Source organism: Rattus norvegicus, chromosome 18 (assembly GCF_036323735.1).
Source record: "Rattus norvegicus strain BN/NHsdMcwi chromosome 18, GRCr8, whole genome shotgun sequence".
Taxonomy (NCBI): Eukaryota; Metazoa; Chordata; class Mammalia; order Rodentia; family Muridae; genus Rattus; species Rattus norvegicus.
Genome location: NC_086036.1, coordinates 11,501,755 through 11,522,744, shown reverse-complemented (window position 1 = coordinate 11,522,744; position 20,990 = coordinate 11,501,755). Strand labels below are relative to the sequence as shown.

The following is a 20,990-nucleotide window of genomic DNA, read 5'->3' as shown; positions in this document are numbered from 1 at the left end:
TAAAGGTCTGCAGTGGGCCTCTTGCTTCCCTGGTTTCAGTGGCCTGTGGGCTTTGAGAAAAAAAAAACACTTGTGGAATTGAGGGCAGGGTGCTGGATAAAGTTATGAGTAGGGAGAAAGAAGGATGGAGAGAAGGTCTTTTGAGTGATCCTGTGAAGATGGGGACAGAGAAAAAGGGGCAGTGGCAGCAGGTGATCTGCCACAGACATGAGGAAGAGACTGCAGGAAGAAGGGATGACTATCTTCAGGTCTCCTACCTGATCTCCTTTCTAAAGCATGAAAATTTCAGAAACAGTCACTTCATACTTACTAGGCATGTCAGTCAGGGCTCCTGTGAGCCAAAATACAGTGACATTATGCATCAACAACTCAATCTTCTTTCTTCCTTTCTTTCTCTCTTCTTTGGAAAAACAATACCATATGCAAATAAGAATAACTTCTTTTGAAGTCCTGCCCAGAGAGAGCTGGTCTCCCAGGAGTGCTGTCACTCCATAGTTCAGAGTTGAGACCACCACTTTTGCTCCAATAACTGGACAAAGAGGCATCTGCCATGAGCCCACAGGGCACAGGAACGGTGAAGCAGCAAGGGACAGGATCCTTCTGGTTTCCATCAGCGCCCTGATGCTAACCCTGGGAAACAGTTCTTCATAAGCAAATACCAGCTGGAGAGACCTGGTCTCCCAGGAGTTCTGACATACTTAAGATCACAGGCTTACAGGCTCACATGAGGGACAAGCTCCAGTCAGAGACAGTAAAACCAACTAACACCCGAGATAACCAATTGGTGAGAGGCAAGTGCAAGAATATAAGCAACAGAAACCAAGACTACTTGGCATCCTCAGAACTCAGTTCTCCTACCACAGCAAATCCTGGATACCTCAACACACTGGAAAAACAAGATTCAGATTTAAAAGAAAATAGGTAGTAGGATGATAATAAAGAACTTTATAAAGGACATAAATAACTACCTAAAAGAAATACAGGATGACACAGGTAAACAGGTAGAAGCCCTTAAAGAGAAAACACAAAAATCCCTTAAAGAATTACAGGAAAACATAACTAAACAGATGAAGGAATTCAATAAAAACATCCAGGATGTAAAAATCGAAATAGAAACAATAAAGAAATCACAAAGGGAGACAACCCTGGGATAGAAAACCTAGGAAAGAGATCAGGACTCATAGATGCAAGCATTACCAACAGAACAAAAGAGATAGAAGAGAGAATCTCAGATGGAAAAGATACCATAGAAAACATTGACACAACAGTCATAGAAAAATGGAAAAATGGAAAAATCTCCTAACTCAAAACAGCCAGGAAATCTAGGATGCAATGAGAAGGTTGAACTTAAGGATAATAGGTATAGAAGAGAACAAAGATTCCCAATTTAAAGGGCCAATAAATATTTTCAACAATATTATAGAAGAAAACATCTCTAACCTTAAGGAAAAGATGCCCATAAACAAATAAGAAGCCTACAGAATTCCAAATAGATTGGACCAGAAAAGAAATTCCTCCTGTCATGTAATAGTCAAAACACCAAATGAACAAATAAAGAGAGAATATTAAAAGCAGTAAAGGGAAAAGGTGAAGTAACATATAAAGGCAGACTTATCAGAATTCAACCAGACTTCTCACCAGAGACTATGAAGGCCAGAAGATCCTGGGCAGATGTGATACAAACCCTAAGAGAACACAAATGCCAACCCAGACTACTATACCCAGCAAAACTCTCAATTAACATAGTTGGAGAAACTAAGATATTCCATGACAAAACTAAATTTACACAATATCTTTCTAAATTCATCCCTATAAAGGATAGTAGATGGAAAACTCCAACACAGGAGTTTTGGGGAAGATACTACACCTTAGAAAGAGCTAGAAAGTAATCTTCTTTCAATGAACCTAAAAGAAGATAGCCACACAAACATAATTCCACCTCTAACAAGAAAAATAACAGAAAGCAACAATCACTTTTCCTTAATATCTTTTAACATCAATGAACTCAATTTCCCAATAAAAAGATAAAGACTGACTAGATACATAAACAGGACCTAGCATTTTGCTGCATGCAGGAAACACACCTCAGTAACAAAGATGGACCTTAGAGTAAAAGGCTAGAAAAGAAGTTTCCAAGAAAATTGTCCCAAGAAACAAACTGGAGTAGCCATTCTAATTTAAAATAAAACCAACATTCAACCAACAGTTATGGGAAAAGATAAGGAAGGACACTTCATATTTGTCAAAGGAAAGATCTATCAAGATGAATTCTCAGTTCTGAAAATCGATGCTCCAAATGCAAGGGTACCTACATTCATAAAGAAACCTTACTAAAGCTCAAAGCACACATTGCACCTCACACAATAATAGTGGAGACTTCAACACTCCACACTCATCAATGGACAGATTATGGAAACAGAAACTAAACAGAGACACAGTGAAACTAACAGATGTTATGAACCAAATGGACTTAACAGATATTTATAGAACAATAACTATAGAAATTTCATTCTAAAACAAAGGAATATATCTACTTCTCAGCACTTCATGGGACCTTCTCCAAAATTGACCATATAATTGGTAACAAAACAGGCCTCAACAGATACAAAAAGATTGAAATAATACCATGCATCCTATCAGATCACCGTGGACTAAGACTGATCTTCAATATCAACAAAAACAACAGAAAGCCCACATACATATGGAAGCTGAACAACACTCTATTCAATGATAACTTGGTCAAGGAAAAATAAATAAAGAAATTAAAAACTTTTTAGAATTCAATGAAAATGAAGTCACAAATTAATGGGACACAATGAGAGCAGTGCCAAGAGGAAAGTTCATAGGTCTGAGTGCCTCCAAAAAGGGCTAAAATCAACCAAGTAGAAACAAAAAGAACTACAAAGAATCAACAAAACCAGGAGCTCGTTGAGAAAATCAACAAGATAAATAAACCCTTAACCAGACACTATCCAAATTGACAAAATCAGAAATGAAAAGGGAAACAACAACAGAAACCAAGGAAATTCAAAAAATCATCTAATTCTACTATAAAAGCCTATACTCAACAAAAGTGGAAAATGGAAACTGGGAAAGGGAATAACACTCGAAATGTAAATAAGAAACACTCAAGTTAATAAAAAAAAAAGAACAATTTCCTAGACAGATATTTGGGAACCAATGTTCAATCATTATAGGATAAACCATCTAAACAGTCCCATAACTCTTAAAGACATAGAAGCAGTTACTAAAAGTCTCAAAAGCAAAAGAGGCCAAGAACCAGATGGGTTTAGCGCAGAATTCTAGCAGACCTTCAAAGAAGATCCAACACTCTTCAAACAATTCCACAAAATAGAAACAGAAAGAACACTACCCAATTCATTCTATGAAGCCACAATGAAGCTTACACCTAAACCACACAAAGACCCAAAAAAGAACTTCAGACCAATTTCCCTTTTGAATATCAATGCAAAAATATTCAATAAAAATCTCCCAAATTGATTCCAAGAACACATCAAAATGATCATCCACCACGATCGGGTAAGCTTCATTCCACGGATGCAGGGATGGTTCAAAATATGGAAATCCATCAATGTAATCCACTCTATAAATAAACCACAAGATCATCTCATTAGATGCAGAGAAAGCATTTGAAAATATTTGACAACCCTTTATGGTAAAAGTCTTGGGAAGATCAGGAATTCAAGGCCCATACCTAAGTGAAGTAAAAGCAATATACAGTAAACCAGTAGCCAATGTCAAACTAAATGGACAGATTTGAAGCAATCTCACTAAAATCAGGGAAAAGACAAGGTTGCCCACTCTCTCCCTCTCTATACAATATAGTACTAGAAATCCTAGCCAGAACAATTGGACAACAAAGGGATACAAATTGGAAAAGAGGAAGTCAAAATATCATTATTTGCAGTAATAGTATGCATGAGTGACCCCAAAAATTCTACAAGAGAACTCATACAGCTCTTAAACAACTTGAGCAAAGTGGCTGGGTATAAAATTAACTCAATCAAATTAGTGGCCTTCCTCTACTCAAAGGATAAATTGGTTGAGAAAAAAATTAGGGAAATGACACCCTTCACAATAGTTAAAAATAATATAAAATACCTAAGTGTGATTCTAACCAAGCAAGTGAAAGATCTGTATGACAAGAATTTCAAGTCTCTGAAGAAAGAAATCAGAGAAAATCTTAGAAGATGGAAAAGTCTCCCACGCTCATGGATTGGTAAGATTAATATAGTAAAAATGTCCATCTTGCTGAAAGCAATCTACAAATTCAATGAAATGCCCATCAACATTTCAACTCAATTCTTCATAGAGTTAGAGCAACTTGCAAATACATTAGGAATAACAAAAAAAACCGAGGATATTGAAAACTATTCTCAACAATAAAAGAACTTCTGGGGGATCATCATCCCTGACCTCAAGCTGTATTACAGAGCAATAGTGATAAAAACTGAATGGTATTGATACAGGGACAGGCAGGTAGATCGATGGGATAGAATTGAAGACCCAGAAATGAACCCACACAACTATGGTCACTTGATCTTTGACAAGGGAGCTAAAACCATCCAATGGAAGAATGATAGCATTTTCAACAAATCGTGCTGGTTCAACTGGATGTCAGCATGTAGAAGAATGCAAATTGACCTATTCTTATCTCCTTGTCCAAAGTTCATGTCCAAATGGATCAAGGACCTTCACATAAAACCAGATACACTGAATCTAACTGAAGAGAAAGTGGGGAAGAGCTTTGAACACATAAGCATTGGGGAAAATTTCCTGAACAGAGAACCAATGCCTTTTGCTCTAAGATCCATGATGGACAATTGGAACCTCATAAAACCGCAAAGCTTCTGTAAGGCAAAGGACACTGCCAATAGTACAAAATGGCAATCAATAGATTGGAAAAAGATCTTTACCAATTATACATCCGATTGAGAGCTAATATCCTATATAAATAGCTCACAAAGTTATACTCCAGAAAACCAAATAACCCTATTAAAAATGGGGTGCAGTGGTAAATAGAGAATTCTCAACCAAAGAATCCTAAATAGTTGAGAAGTATCTAAAGAAATGTTCAACATCCTTAGTTATCAGGGAAATGCAAATCAATACAATCCTGAGATTCCACCTAACACCAGTCAAAATGGCTAAGATCAAAAACTTAGGTGACAACAGATGTTGATGAGGATGTGGAGAAAGAGGAACACTCTCCCATTTCTGGTGGGATTGGAAGCTGGTACAACCACTGTGGAAATCAGTCTGGTGGTTCCTCAGAATACTGGACATTCCACTACCTGAGGACCCAGCTATACCAGTCCTGGGCATATACCAAAAAGACGCTCCAACATGTAACAAGGATACATGCTCTACTATGTTCATAGCAGCCTTATTTGTAATAGCCAGAAGCTGGAAAGAACCCAGATGTTTCTCAAGGAAGAACGGATACAGAAAACATGGTACATTGATACAATGGAGTACTACTCAGCTATTAAAAACAATGAATTCATGTAATTCTTAGGCAATTGGATTGAATCAGAAAATGTTATCCTGAGTGTGGTAACCCAGTCACAAAAGAACACACATGGTATTTATTCACTGATAAGTGGATATTAGCCTAAAAGCTCAGAATACCCAAGATACAACTCCCAGACCATATTAAGCTCAACAAGGATGACCAAAATATGGATGCTTAAGTTCTCCTTACAAGGTGGAACAAAACACTCATAGGAAGTAGAGGGTTGGAGGCACTTGGGAGGACGAAAGGAGGGGGAGGGGGAAAAAGCAGGGCAGGATCAGGTATGAAAGGAGATGGGGATGATATACAGGGGGTCAGGAAATTGAACAGATGTGTTTAGCAATGGGGAACTGGTGGGTAGGCACCAGCAAGTCCCAGGTGCCAGGAAAGCAAGAGGCTCCCAGGACCCAGTGGGGGCGCTATTACATGAAATGCCCAACAAAGGGGAGGAAAAACCTATAGAGACCATATCCAGGGGTTAGGCAAAGCCCGTAGTTGTGGGATGGAGTTACCCACTCATCTCCAAATTTTTAACCCAGAATTGCTCCTGTCTAAAGGAAATAAAGATACAAAGTGTGGAGCAGAGACTGAAGGAAAGGCCACCCTGAGATTACTCCACCTGGGGATCCATCCCATATATAGACAGCAAGCCCAGATAATAATGTGTATGCCAAGAAGTGCTTACTGACAGGAGCCAGATATACTTACTCCAGAGAGGCTCTGCCAGATCCTACAAATACAGAGGTGAATGCTAGCAGCCAACCATTGGACTGAGCACACAGACCCCAAAGGGGAGGTTAGAGAAAGGACTGAAGGAGTTGAAGGGGTTTGCAATCCCATAGGAAGAACAAGGTCAGTCAACTAGACACCCAGAGCTCCCTGGTACTAAACTACCAACCAAAGAGTACATATGGAGGGACTCATGGCTCCAGCTGCATATGTAGCAGAGGATGGCCTTGTTTAGCCTCAGTGGATCTGTGAAGTCTTGATGCCCCAATGCAGGGGAATGCCGAGGTGGGAACTTGGGAGTAGGTGGGTGGGGAAGCACCCTCTTAGAAACAGGGGGATGGAGGATGGGATAGGTGGTTTCTAGAGGGGAAACTTGGAAAGGGTATAGCATTTGAAATGTAAATAAATAAAATATCCTATTTTTTTTAAAAAAAGACAAATTTCTTATCTATGAAATTTATATATTTTATAGTGGTAAAACTGTCAATGAAAACTTCCAGCAGTATTTCCTTGAAATAAATTCTCATTCTTACACTGTCAATGAACGTTATGTAGTCATTTTCTTCCTCTTTTTATGAATAATAGATTTGTATTCTCAGGCTCAGCTGGAGAAAGAAGTGGACAGCCAGTGTTTTTCAAGGATTTGTTGATCTTTTTATGATTATCTTTACAGAATAGCTAATATATCTCAATGTCATTGTCTCTGCCCAAACCATAGTCAGATGAACACAAAGAACAGAACTTGAGGTCAGACAATGGGTACAGGCAAAGGAAATGTTCATGAACAATGAAAAGACACACAGAAGGGACAAAGTGTAAGGACCAGGAGTAGGCACCAAAATTCATCCTTCTTGATCATGAGAAGTTAAATGGCATCTACTCATTGTTGTCTGTCCATATATGTAGTAGACCTAAGAGTAAGCACTTTGAAGGCACTCATTTTTAACTGCCACATTTGGAATAATAAATATTACCTTAAAATTTCAAAGAGGGTAAGTAACTTGTTGAGAGCCAGAATAACAGGGAGTTTGTCTTGGACCTTAGGTACATCATTTCTTATCTATAGCTGTGCTGACTGCCCATTTAATGAACACAGTACCTTGTTTCTAAGACTTTGTATCACATATGGCTTCTGTATTAGTTAGTGACAAAGTATAGAGGCAGGGGTTTAAACACGTGCATTTTTTATATTATTTTATGTTCTATATAATATTCTAGAGACAATTTATAAGTGTAGACATGTAGCCAATTTTATGGTTCAGCTCTTTATTTTCCTTGTATGTAATCTATAAGAAACTATTCTTTCATTTAAATGTTAATTGTGTTCACACATGTGGCTAAAAATATTAAACATAACAGAAAAATTTAATATTGCTGCTTTTTACTTGTCTCACTCTCCAGAGGAATTTTAAAAAGTGAACACAGCTTTAGGGATTTTAAATTTTATTTATTTGTTTTTTCTTATTTATTTATTTATTTATTTATTTATTTATTGATTGATTGATTGATTGATTGTATATGAGTGATCTGTCTCCACACACATCTAGAGGAGGGAATCAGATCCCATTACAGATGGTTGTAAGGCACCATGTAGTTGCTAGGAATTAAAAGCAGGACCTCTAGAAGAATAGCCATCTTGCTAGCACATTTTTTCAAAATAGTTTTTGAAAATGTATTTATTATTTTTTAAATGTCAGAGGGCTTCTTCTGCATATATACCTATATGACAGAAGAGAGCATTAGATCCCTATATAATTTACATTCTTAATATTAAAAGTAATTTATATTATTTTTGTTTTTTACTTAAAAATTCTGAATTACATTTTATTTATTTATTTATTTATTTATTTATTTATTTAGTGTGTGTGTGTGTGTGTGTGTGTGTGTGTGTGTGTGCATGCTTGGGCCATTATGACACACATATTGAGATCAGGGAATGGCTTTGTGGAGTCAGTTCTCTGCTTTTACCATGTAGGTTTTGGAATCAGCTCAGACCATTATTAGGCTTGGCAGCAAGCACCTATTTCCTCTGAACCATCTTGCAAACTCTGATTCTTAGCATTCGGTTTGCGGTTGGACTCTGTGCTAGAGCAGAATCTGAGTCTTGTTTTCTGTACAGAATACTAAGCCCCATGGAGATGCTCATCAGAATACCTGTGTGCCTTCCTCCTCCTCTTCTTTCTGTTGATCCCACCCTCCTCTCCTCTTTCCTTTTTCTTCCATGTTTCCCTCCTTCACTCTTTCCTTCCCTTCACTGAGGTTTTTGGTTCCCTCTATTTTCTCTGCATCCTCTGGAGTCTACTTCTTGTTTATCTTTGTTTTCTTGTCTGGGCGCTGTTCCAGTAGGATCTGATGAGTACTCCCTAGATAGTCATCATAAAAATGAGGAAATATAGACTAGCTAGATGTTCTTATTACATTTACATTTTAAAAACATAAACATTCATATTTGCATAACATGTATGAAGTCACATTTGTTCCATGAATAGTTGGGGATTTGCTGTCAGCATGTGCTCTCTCTGACAAGAATGGACCATTTTGCTTATGCAGAATGGCTCCTCTTTCTTTCACACTGATGTTTTCAAGTGAATGGCTTGAGGAGTGGCCATGTGTGTCACACACTTAGGGAACTAACGCTGATCTGTTGGCTGGAAATGCATGCCCGTCTTAAACAACTGACTAAGCATACTTGGAACCAGCCTAGGTATTGTTTTTTTGTTTTGTTGAATAGGCAAGTATTTTGGTTCTAGGTCTGAGAGGATGTGGTTTCCAGTTGTGAAACCATCTTGTTAGGATGTGTTGCTGGACTGGTGTATAGACTGAGTCAGAAACTGCAAAGTGATCAGTGTCTAGAGACAGAGGTCAAGTCTCTGATCAATTTTATTCAAAGCCTTAAGGTTACTCTGTTGTATGAACAAAACCTTTCTTATTAAGCAACCCTGAGCTTAGGTTTCTGTTATGCTGACAGAAATACTCTGTTGTCATTGTGACATATTTACAATGGCTGCAAAATCTTCGATATACCACCAGCTGACAGCTTGGATCAATGTCACCCTTTCCAGCTTGATTTCTGGAAGCATCTGATTGTTATGCCTTATAAAATATGGCAGAAGAGACATTGTGCTCTCTCTTAAAGAAGGCAGCAACTTCCATATTCTTTCTCTTTGCACATATTTCCTGGGTACTTTGAGATACTATGGAAAAATTCAACATCTCTCGTGTTGTTATGCTGAAGGGACCATGAGAAAGCACATTGGCGAATCATCCTGTCTGTGGTAGTCTTTTACCCAAGGCATTGACAAGTGACTGAAGCTATCTTGGGATCTCCAGTCCAACTTGCCCATTTGAGACTCACTTGCCTGGAGAAATAAGTTGTCAGCCATGGCTTTGTGACCTTGTTATGGGAATCACTCTTGGCGTTGTGGTCTTTGTGATCAGCACAATGAATTTAGACAAAACAGACCATACCATAGAAGACAGGCTGCATCCACAATAGTGTCTGGAATACATCCCCAGGTGGGGCAGTCTCTGGATGGCCTTTCCTTCAGCCTCTGCTCCACACTTTGTCTCCATATTTCCTATAGATAGGAGCAATGCTGACAGGAGCCTGTTATAGTTGTCTCCTGAGAGGCTCTGCCCGAGCCTGACAAATACAGATGCAGATGCTCACAGCCATTCATTGGACTGAGCACAGAGACCTCAATGGAGGAGTGAGGGAAAGGACAGAAGGAGCTGAAGTGGTGCATCCCCATAGGAAGAACAACAATATCAATCAACCAGACCCCCAGAGCTCCCAGGGACTAAACCACCAACCAAAGAGAACACATGAAGGGACCTGTGGCTTCAGCTAAGTAACAGAGGATGGCCTTATCTGGCATAATGAGAGGAGAGACCCTTGATCCTGTGAAGGCTCTATGCCTCAGTGTAGGGGAATGCCAGGGTAGTGAGGTCTGAGTGGGTGGGTGGGTAGGAGAGCACCCTCCTAGAAGTAGGGGGAGGGGTAATGCAGTAGGGGGCTTGCAGAGGGGGAACTGAGAAAGGGAATGACATTTGAAATGTAATAAAATATCCAATTTAAAATAAAAAGAAGGGGTTGGGGATTTAGCTCAGCGGTAGAGCGCTTGCCTAGCAGGCACAAGGCCCTGGGTTTGATCCCCAGCTCCGGAAAAAAAAATAAAATAAAAAGAAGACTGACTGTATTTATTATGGAACGGTGAGCCATTCCTAAGCAAGACATTAGGTAATGCCTAAACAGGGTGTGGTGCAGAGCTTCAGGTAGGCCGTATAATCTTTCTGAAGTCTCTGGAACAGGAATCTTTCTTAGTTTAAAAAAACCCTCCTTTCAGAAGACAGCAGCAGTCACATGATCCTTTGGGTAGTTCAGAAAGTTGTGTTCCCACGTAGGGGCAGAAATATGGTTTAGTTCCCATTCAAATCCCATTTTTTTTGACTGAGACTCAAACAATAGGACATATTAAAAAAGAAATAAGGAATAAAAAAATCTATAACATAGTCATACATTACCAAGAGAAATTACTATTCTGTAACAAATGTCAACACAGCCGACTTCCTACACTTCCCCTACTTTTGTCTGACCTGTGGTTATCTTTTCATGTCATAGTTTGGTTGGGATGGCTCAGTCTGTTTTTAACTATCACTGTGTCTCACATGGGAAATGAACACGCTATGAGGGACACAAGAGAAGAGGCCATTGCTGCTGTGATGGAGAAGTCTTCCATCAGTGGGCTTGAAACCGCGTTGCATTTGGTAAGACTCGTGGCAATGCCCGTGTACAGTCATGAACTGAAATCTCACCCCCTGAGTGATGACTGACTTTTTGACTCATACTTTTATTAGAAAAACTAATATACTCATTGATTTAATATCCCGTGCTTTAGGGTAGTGTGTTCTACTGTAATGTATAGTTTGAGAGTAAATTCTCATAATTTCTTAGAATTTGTTTATTTAATTAACACTTGTGGCTAATTACTTACCTTAAAATATTCTATATAGTCAGGAAGTGTTGAAAAGGAAAAAAAAAATCTTTCCCAGTAGGACAGCCACAAATGAGCTGAAGTGGTTTTCAGATGAGAGGTGAAAATAGACGTTTTTATTTCAAGATGTGATCTGTATCTCAGGAGTGCTTTTCCATTATTGCAATTTTAATAAAATGACCTATCCTAACTGGTTCTTCTGCATTATTAAGGGATATTATACCTAGTACACAGGTTAGATAAGTGTATAACATGACAGGAATCACAAAAATATCCACATAAAGTTTAAGGCATTTTGATGACCGTATGCCTAAATTCACATATATAATGTTTGCATCATGAATACATTAGCAAAAAGGGATTTCTACCCTGAATAGCACCATTTATATTTTTTTTCTGTGGACAGATATGTAGCTCCCATGCAAAATAATGTTTGTGTTGGAAAATGACTTCCAATTCTTGCTAAGGAAATACCAATTACAAAAGAAGAAAAGGAGAAATAATTTATGTGCAGGGATAGAATGATGATAATTCTAATGGGTAAATAAACTTCGTAGGGTAAGATGTGAGACTGACCAGAGCAGGGTGAAGTGATAGAGCCTGTGAGCCTGCCCTCAGGGCTCATATGCTGATATTGTTCCAACAGGGCAATGAGGGCAGAGATGACAAATCTTGGCCTGATAACCCTGTGAACATGGAGCAGAGTTGAGCTCCTCAACAATGACTTGGAAACCACTTCCTTTGATAAAGACTTCTTTGAATGAGAACTGAGACCATGGCTAAGCACACTGTACCACAGCCTATTAAGGTTGATCATGCAAATCATCTGCCCCACTCTGTTCTTTCTCTGTGTAAACCTAGAACTCATGGGCTCAGTACCACTGGATGACTTTGTTCCTCTTTTCAGTACGGCCATACTGAATGTCTCCTTGCTCTGATTTCCACGATTTTTTCTAGATATGTTTTCAGAAGGTGACCCTTAGAAAAGCAAACAAACAAAACTGTAATCCCATGCCATATATTGATTGCTCTCTGCATCTCTCCAGCCCTATGAAATCATGATTTTATAAAAAAGGTAAAGGGACAGGCCATCTTTTACAATGCTTCAAATTTAGTTAAAAAGTAATTTAAGATCACGTGAAAGGAATATTATTTCAATGCAATTGAAATGTAATAAAGCTAGAGGTGTTTGCTTAATTATTCTCAGGCATTTTATAAATGCTAAAGGCTGGCTTATCTTCAGAGTGATGATTCCAAGCTTCCCATTGTTTAGGGAGTGTCACAGTGAGGACTTCCCTTTCTCTTTCCTTGTCACAAAGTAGTTTTCTGTAACATTCTTTTAAGTGGCCTCGAGTGACATGATTTATTTTCCTGTGCTGCTTTGTAACTTAGAAGCCAAATCTTCAGTGATCTGATATCATTGTTTTCCTTTGAAGCTTTTCTAAGTTAATGTCATTAAGAACCTGTCACCGCTGCCTTTTCAAGTCTACAGGGCTGAAACAGATGCGTGCAAAACAGTCACACTTTGTTCCAGACTTTCCATTAGATCCTGCATTTATAGGTAATATATATTAAACATATAAATATGTATTTAATCATGTTTTCATTAATCAGCTTCTAATTTTTAGTATGTGTCTGTGTGTGCTCATGTGTGTACAGGTGCTTGCTTGTGTTCAAGTGTACATGTGCTTGTGTGTGTCGATGCTGGTACAGGATATAGTTCAACCTTAGGTGTCATTCCTCAGATTCAGTCTGCCTTGTAACCTGCAGGTGAAGTTAGGTTGCTCCTCCAGTGCTGGAATTAGAAGCACATGCCACTGTACCCAGCTTCCTTACTTGTGTTCTAGAGATAAAACACAGGTAACCATGCTTGTATGCTAAGTCATTTTACTGGCTAAATTCTCTCTTAGCCTTACTAACCAGAACTTAATGGTGTAGAATTACATCTAGATATTTTTTTCCAGGTATGAACCACTAAAAATTCAGTCTTATTTGTACTTTCCATTTGAATCTGTTGGGATAAGATGATAATATAGCACACATTCTTTTTTTTTTTATTTTTATTAACTTGAGTATTTCTTATTCCTCTTCCTGGTTTCCAGGCCAACATCCCCCTAGCCCTTCCCCCTCCCCTTCTATATGGGCTTCCCCTCCCTATCCACCCCCCATTACCGCCCTCCCCCCAACAATCACGTTCACTGGGGGTTCAGTCTTGTCAGGACCAAGGGCTTCCCCTTCCACTGGTGCTCTTACTAGGCTATTCATTACTACCTATGAGGTTGGAGCCCAGGGTCAGTCCATGTATAGTCTTTGGGTAATGGCTTAGTCCCTGGAAGCTCTGGTTGATTGACATTGTTGTTCATATGAGGTCTTGAGCCCTTTCAAGCTCTTCCAGACTTTTCTCTGATTCCTTCAACGGGGTTCCCGATCTCAGTTCAGTGGATTGCTGCTGGCATTCGCCTCTATATTTTATAGCACACATTCTTTTTTTTTTTTTTTGCATTTTAAGACAAATACTCTTTTATTTCTGTTAAACTGAATATACAATTATTGTTCCCTAGGCAACCAACTTTTCCTTACTACTACAGTTTCACATTAATAAAACAGATGGTGGGGCCCAGGAGCGGCAGGATCCCTGCGCCTGAGACACCGCCAGAACCTGAAGGAAACAGACCGGATAAACAGTTCTCTGCACCCAAATCCCGTGGGAGGGAGAGCTAAACCTTCAGAGAGGCGGACACGCCTGGGAAACCAGAAGAGACTGCACTCTGTGCACATCCAGACGCCAGAGGAAAACACCAAACGCCATCTGGAACCCTGGTGCACGGAGGCTCCCGGAAAGAGCGGCGCAGATCTTCCCGGTTGCTGCCGCCGCGGAGAGGACTTAGGCAGTACCCCACGAGCAAACTTGAGCCTTGGAACCACAGGTAGGACCAACTTTTCCCCTGCAAGAAACCTGCCTGGTGAACTCAAGACACAGGCCCACAGGAACAGCTGAAGACCTGTAGAGAGGAAAAACTACATGCCCGAAAGCAGAACACTCTGTCCCCATAACTGGCTGAAAGAAAACAGGAAAACAGGTCTACAGCACTCCTGACACACAGGCTTATAGGACAGTCTAGCCACGGTCAGAAATAGCAGAACAAAGTAACACTAGAGATAATCTGATGGCGAGAGGCAAGCGCAGGAACCCAAGCAACAGAAACCAAGACTACATGGCATCATCGGAGCCCAATTCTCCCACCAAAGCAAACACTGAATATCCAAACACACCAGAAAAGCAAGATCTAGTTTCAAAATCATATTTGATCATGATGCTGGAGGACTTCAAGAAAGACATAAAGAACTCCCTTAGAGAACAAGTAGAAGCCTACAGAGAGGAATCGCAAAAATCCCTGAAAGAATTCCAGGAAAACACAATCAAACAGTTGAAGGAATTAAAAATGGAAATAGAAGCAATCAAGAAAGAACACATGGAAACAACCCTGGACATAGAAAATCAAAAGAAAAGACAAGGAGCTGTAGATACAAGCTTCACCAACAGAATACAAGAGATGGAAGAGAGAATCTCGGGAGCAGAAGATTCCATAGAAATCATTGACTCAACTGTCAAAGATAATGTAAAGCGGAAAAAGCTACTGGTCCAAAACATACAGGAAATCCAGGACTCAATGAGAAGATCAAACCTAAGGATAATAGGTATAGAAGAGAGTGAAGACTCCCAGCTCAAAGGACCAGTAAATATCTTCAACAAAATCATAGAAGAAAACTTCCCTAACCTAAAAAAAGAGATACCCATAGGCATACAAGAAGCCTACAGAACTCCAAATAGATTGGACCAGAAAAGAAACACCTCCCGTCACATAATTGTCAAAACACCAAACGCACAAAATAAAGAAAGAATATTAAAAGCAGTAAGGGAAAAAGGTCAAGTAACATATAAAGGCAGACCTATCAGAATCACACCAGACTTCTCGCCAGAAACTATGAAGGCCAGAAGATCCTGGACAGATGTCATACAGACCCTAAGAGAACACAAATGCCAGCCCAGGTTACTGTATCCTGCAAAACTCTCAATTAACATAGATGGAGAAACCAAGATATTCCATGACAAAACCAAATTTACACAATATCTTTCTACAAATCCAGCACTACAAAGGATAATAAAGGGTAAAGCCCAACATAAGGAGGCAAGCTATACCCTAGAAGAAGCAAGAAACTAATCGTCTTGGCAACAAAACAAGGAGAATGAAAGCACACAAACATAACCTCACATCCAAATATGAATATAACAGGAAGCAATAATCACTATTCCTTAATATCTCTCAATATCAATGGCCTCAACTCCCCAATAAAAAGACATAGATTAACAAACTGGATACGCAATGAGGACCCTGCATTCTGCTGCCTACAGGAAACACACCTCAGAGACAAAGACAGACACTACCTCAGAGTGAAAGGCTGGAAAACAACTTTCCAAGCAAATGGTCAGAAGAAGCAAGCTGGAGTAGCCATTCTAATATCAAATAAAATCAATTTTCAATTAAAAGTCATCAAAAAAGATAAGGAAGGACACTTCATATTCATCAAAGGAAAAATCCACCAAGATGAACTCTCAATCCTCATCTTCGGTTGGTTTATATACAAGTGTGCAATTTCTAGGCTTGAAAGTAAAATGATGCTATCTCGTGCTGGATAGAGGAGCCTTATTTTTTATTATGGCAGCTTGCTATTTTTGTAATATGGTGATTTGGTTGAACACATTAAAGTACAGTAGTAACTGATCTCCCCCTCTTCCTGGATGAGTGAGGAGATGATTAAATGTTGATGTCAGCATCCATGAGCATATTCAGATGAGCTTCTGCTTCTGTTGAAAAGGATGCTGTGTTTGATTGTGGTCCGAAGCTTTGAAGCACTACTTGGCATCTCCTTCCTTGGAGGTCTCACTGTTTAAACATAACAGATTTGATAGCTTGTTGGTAAGGTGAGGTCCAGCTTGTCTCCACTAGGTCATCTTCATGTGAATCTGGTGGTTATACGGTTTTGTTCTAGGGATATTTCATTTTTTTAATAACGGTTTTAGCTGACATTCATGGAGAGAATGAATCCTTAGAAGTGTGCCACTAGTGAAAGGAAATCCTGTCTAGAGTATGTTTCTTTACAAAGCTGTGTCACACCATCCTTTGGGCCCTCTGCTGGAAAAGTAGAATCAAGTCTCAAATAATGCCTTTTAAATTGTATCCTCTAGTATTATAGATGTAGGACAGTACTGTATCATACCTCTGTGGATGTAAAATAGCTTGTACCTGCTTTATGATACGTAGTAGTGACCGTGCTTTATCAGAGCTGTTTTTAATGATGTTGCTCAGAATGTTTTCTTTCCAGATGATGATTGAGAAGCTAATTTAAAAAAAAATGGTGCCAGGTACCACAAGAGTAACAGAACTGTGCTGTTTTCTCGGGTTTTGTTTTTTTACTTTTTTTTTTTTTAATGGAGTGTGCTGGATGTCTCTACAGTTTTGTTCAGATGACTGCAGAACCTGGAAAAGCTGTTGCTGCTGTTGATGCATAACACACTGCTATTATTGGTCTTTTTATATAAATATAAATATATATATACAGATATATAATTTGAATTTTTTGAAACTTTACCTGTGCTGTCAACTTTCGAAAAAAGTATCCCCGTTTACTGTGTTGAGTTGGCACTGTACAGAAATTAACAGCCATATTGGTCTAGAAATGTTGAACTTAAGTTTTTTCCATTTGTACAGGGGTAACACACTGTATTAAATATGTAAGGTCTTATATACGTGGGTTTGATTACAAAAACTAATAAAGTATTCTCTAAATAAAAAAAAATGAAAAAGAATAAAAAAAAGTGACCAGAAGGAAAAAAAAAAGAAAAAAAATGGAAAAAAAAAAAAAAGAACCCATTCCACCAGCATCTTATGAATTGAAGCAAATAAGACACCAAATTTCCACAATGATTGATCAGCAGACAAGAGGGATATACTAGCTTGGTAAATACTGCTTATTCAAAATACAACCATGTACAGTTTTCTGGACACTGCCTAAATATAATGTATGTCTTCTTGAAAAAAAAAAGGATTGATTTATTCAATACTGTGTTTGAGTGTTTACCTGCATAGCTGTATGTGTACCACATACACACTGCCAGAAGAGAGTGTCAGAGGGCCTGGAACTGGAGTTACCGATAGTTAGGAGCTGCCCTAACTAAACTTGAGTTTTCTGTAAGACTAGTAAGCCCTTTAACTGCCAAGTCATCTTTCCTCCAGCGTGGTATTCTCTTAATTGGATTAGTTGAAGTGGCAGACGATCCTGGATATGGCTTGAACCATCTCATGGGAACCACATAAAAAGGAGAAAGCGAGTTAAACACATAGGGCTACTCTCTGCCTATTCTTGACTGTGGATGTGACTAGTTGCATCGTGTTCCCACTGCCTTGATGTTCCAGCAAGGACTGCGACAACTTGGAATGATGAGCTAACATAAAGCTCTCCTCCCCCATCTGCTTTTGTTGGGGTGTCAATCACAGCAACAGGGAAGTGGACTAAGACATCCTATAAATATTTGCTGAAGGATCCCATGCCTGTTCCTCTTCAACAGACTCTGACGTGTAATTACAGTTACATGCTAGTTAATTATTACTGTAATTACTTATCACTTTAGCTGCACATCGCCGTGTTAATAAAAATTAAGTGATAAGACATGAAAAAAAAAAGAGTGTAATAGACTTTTTTTTCTGGGTCATTTTTTTGAGGAAGTCTATGAACACTTTGCTCAGGACTCAATCCTAAAGATTGTGTGTGGGTCTGCTATTTCCTAAAGGTTTTACAATTGTGTATGTTTGCATTTAAATCTTAGTTCTACTCTGAGTTGATTTGGCTTAATGTATGAGACTCTTACTAGGGTTACTGGCTTTTGTAGTTTATGGTTCAAACCCTTAGTATTGTGTGCACTAGAAAAGCTCTATAGTAACTGAGTTATATCCCTAGACCTACAGTTGATTAACACCAACCCTGATATAAATAATAATAAAAAGCTGAAGGCATGTATTCTTCATCAAAAAAAAAATAAAACAGATGGTGAAAAGACAACTTTGATTGTGAAGATCTAATTACAGTAATAAATAAAATAATTTATACAAGTTTCCTTTTTTTTTTTTTTTTACTTTTCTATAAGGATCATATCATTAAAGCCCTAGAGGCTACTTTTGGCTTTACCTTAGGAATGACTCTTGATTTGTTTTCTTTTGATACAGAAGCAAACTTTGTTTTTTAAAAGTGTCTGAGGGAGAAGCTATACTGTACCCCCACCAGGTAATGCACTAAGTGAACAGCATACTCTAATACCCCTCAACTATCTTCTGGGCAATTTATATAGTAAAACGTGTAATAAAAAAAAGTCATGGTTATCAAATACAGGCAATATTACCTCCCCTCATTTAATCTCACTTCAAAGTGCTAACTGTAAACTAAGGACTGGTTTCTGATGAGGGTGATAACTGCTTGGTTACCAGTGCATTGTGTTACCACTTTACCCACATTCCCTTTAAAAGTTAAAAACCAAAGACCTGTAGTGAATTTTCTTGACTCTCTGCTTCGTCCTTTACCCTGCCTCAGTCAGCTCCCACTGCCAGCAATGGGTTAACCATCACAGCCACCTCCCATGATCTTGGACCTGGATGCTGGTCATGTCATAAACTCCTAAGTTAGTCTTTCTGAAAGTCACTGCTAAGGTGAGCTGGACCTTGTTGCTAATATAACCTGAATTGTAAGCAGACCAGCCTGAGTCTGGGCAGAGCTCAGTGTCCACCGCAGAGATGGGTATTACTGTTTAGATGTAAACCAGAGGAGTTAAGCTTTGGTGACAGAAGTAGCTGCAGTGACTGCAACTCCCTCTTGACACAAAACTTAACAAGTCTGGGCAGCTCACACTTCCTGTCCTCCATCATAACACACTTATAAAATTGGACCTCAGATGATCTACTTAAAAGGAGGTAAAAGGTAACAGCAGCAACGATGTGCATGGCTTAAGCACAGCAGCTATGCACAGGCCAGAGGAATGGCAGACCAAGACTCTTGGGATGGCTCCTTTCTTTGGAGACAATGTAGTCAACAATGTGGCTTCCTGAAGTACCTGCTTCTAACAATCTAGTGACAGTTTACCAAGTCCTCAACATCCTTTGAGTCCTCAGAAACAGGACTGCCCAAAGATGATCCAATTATATTCGATTCTTCCTGATGATGTTGAAATATGGGATCTGTTATTGTTGTCAAAGGCAAGACAGACTCAGCGTCGATACCATCAGATGCCTGGATAAAGCCATGTGGTGAAGGAACGATAAGTATTGTCTCATCATCAATTGTCTGATGAACTTGGTGTACTATGGTAGGAGACTCTAAATCCTCAGTAACATAAGCACTGGCTAAGTCGGAAGGCGGTTCTTGCTTAAGGTCAGTGTCAGCAATTTCTTCCTCTGTTCTGACCATGACACTATTCATCAGTTCTGTGCTATTTTGGTCACTGTATTTAGACACATGAGCATTATTAAATGATGGTTGTATAGTCATCTTAGGCCGAGGAATTTCATCTGGGAAAGTGTCTGCTTCTAGTGCATCTGGAGGCTCAGGAAAATCAGATGAATGAAGATCACTATCAGCTGTCAGTTCTGCTTGGGATATTGAAGAAGTGATGTCCTCTGTAGCAACAGTTTGAATGATGACTCTTGGTGTGTGACACTGTACTGTGACATTGTCACTTGTGTTCAACAAATGTTCCGGGGATAAAGCATGAACAATGATCTGTTCAGGAGAAGCAGGAGCAGCAGCTGCCAGGGTTACTGTGGGACTTGTGGTCAGTGTTAGGGGAAGGCCTTGACTTGAGCTTGTTTGAAGAAGGTAGGTGCCTGGAGTACCAGTAGGCTGTAAATGGAAAGATGGAAGAATCTCAAATGTTTGTAGTGTTCCACTGTTTAGTGTTATTGTTTCTGAGTCAACAGAAGCAGCAGGGGAGTCTGTTGAAGCAGGAAACGAAACATCCTTATGGTTTGCGATTTGCCTTTTGATGGCCCACCGTTTACTTCGAAGCCACTGTGGTGAACGAACACTGCTCCATCCCTCAGCTAGAAGATCCCAGTTTATGTCATTTTCATCAGCTACATCAAGCTCAGCTATCCTGAGGATGAGATTGATTTCATCTTCCTTGGTCCACTCAGTTCCCCCACTCTGTTTCCAGTTCAGGTAGTTGAGCCATTTAGAACGGCATTGCTTTTCTGAGCGGGTACCCACTCTTTCCGCTACAGCTGCCCAAGACACACCCTGTGTGACGATGTCACCTGGCTCCGTATAGCACACATTCTTATTGTGATTTACAGGATGCATGACCCTATAGCCATGACAATAAAATAAGTAGAAGGACAAACTTATCAGGAGCTCTGTCATAAGAGTAGTTGGGGTATTAAAACATCCCAGTAGAAGGAATATGTTCACAGGATTCTTATCCAGGATTCTTTCCACTTCTCCTTTTTGTTCTACATCCAGATGTATGATCCTGGTTGGTGCTAATGCACATAGGAGAGGGATGGTTAATTGAAGTGGGACTCTGTAGTACAGAGTGAAGTTTTCATGAGTCCATCACACATGATGACTTGACCTTTTGAACATGCAGTTGTTTTTGAGTTAGCCACGCTGCTTTAAGTAAGTCCAAT

General features: G+C 39.3%; 1 protein-coding gene across 1 annotated transcript; it reads right to left on the bottom strand.

Moving 5' to 3' along the window:
• Nucleotides 1-19,208: 19,208 nt before the first annotated feature.
• Dmtf1l1 (cyclin D binding myb-like transcription factor 1 like 1) lies at nt 19,209-20,664 on the bottom strand. The gene has a single exon (XM_056984978.2). It carries the CDS (start codon nt 20,662-20,664, stop codon nt 19,435-19,437), a length of 1,230 nt encoding a protein of 409 aa, XP_056840958.1. The 3' UTR covers nt 19,209-19,434.
• Between the last annotated feature and the right edge of the window lie 326 nt (nt 20,665-20,990).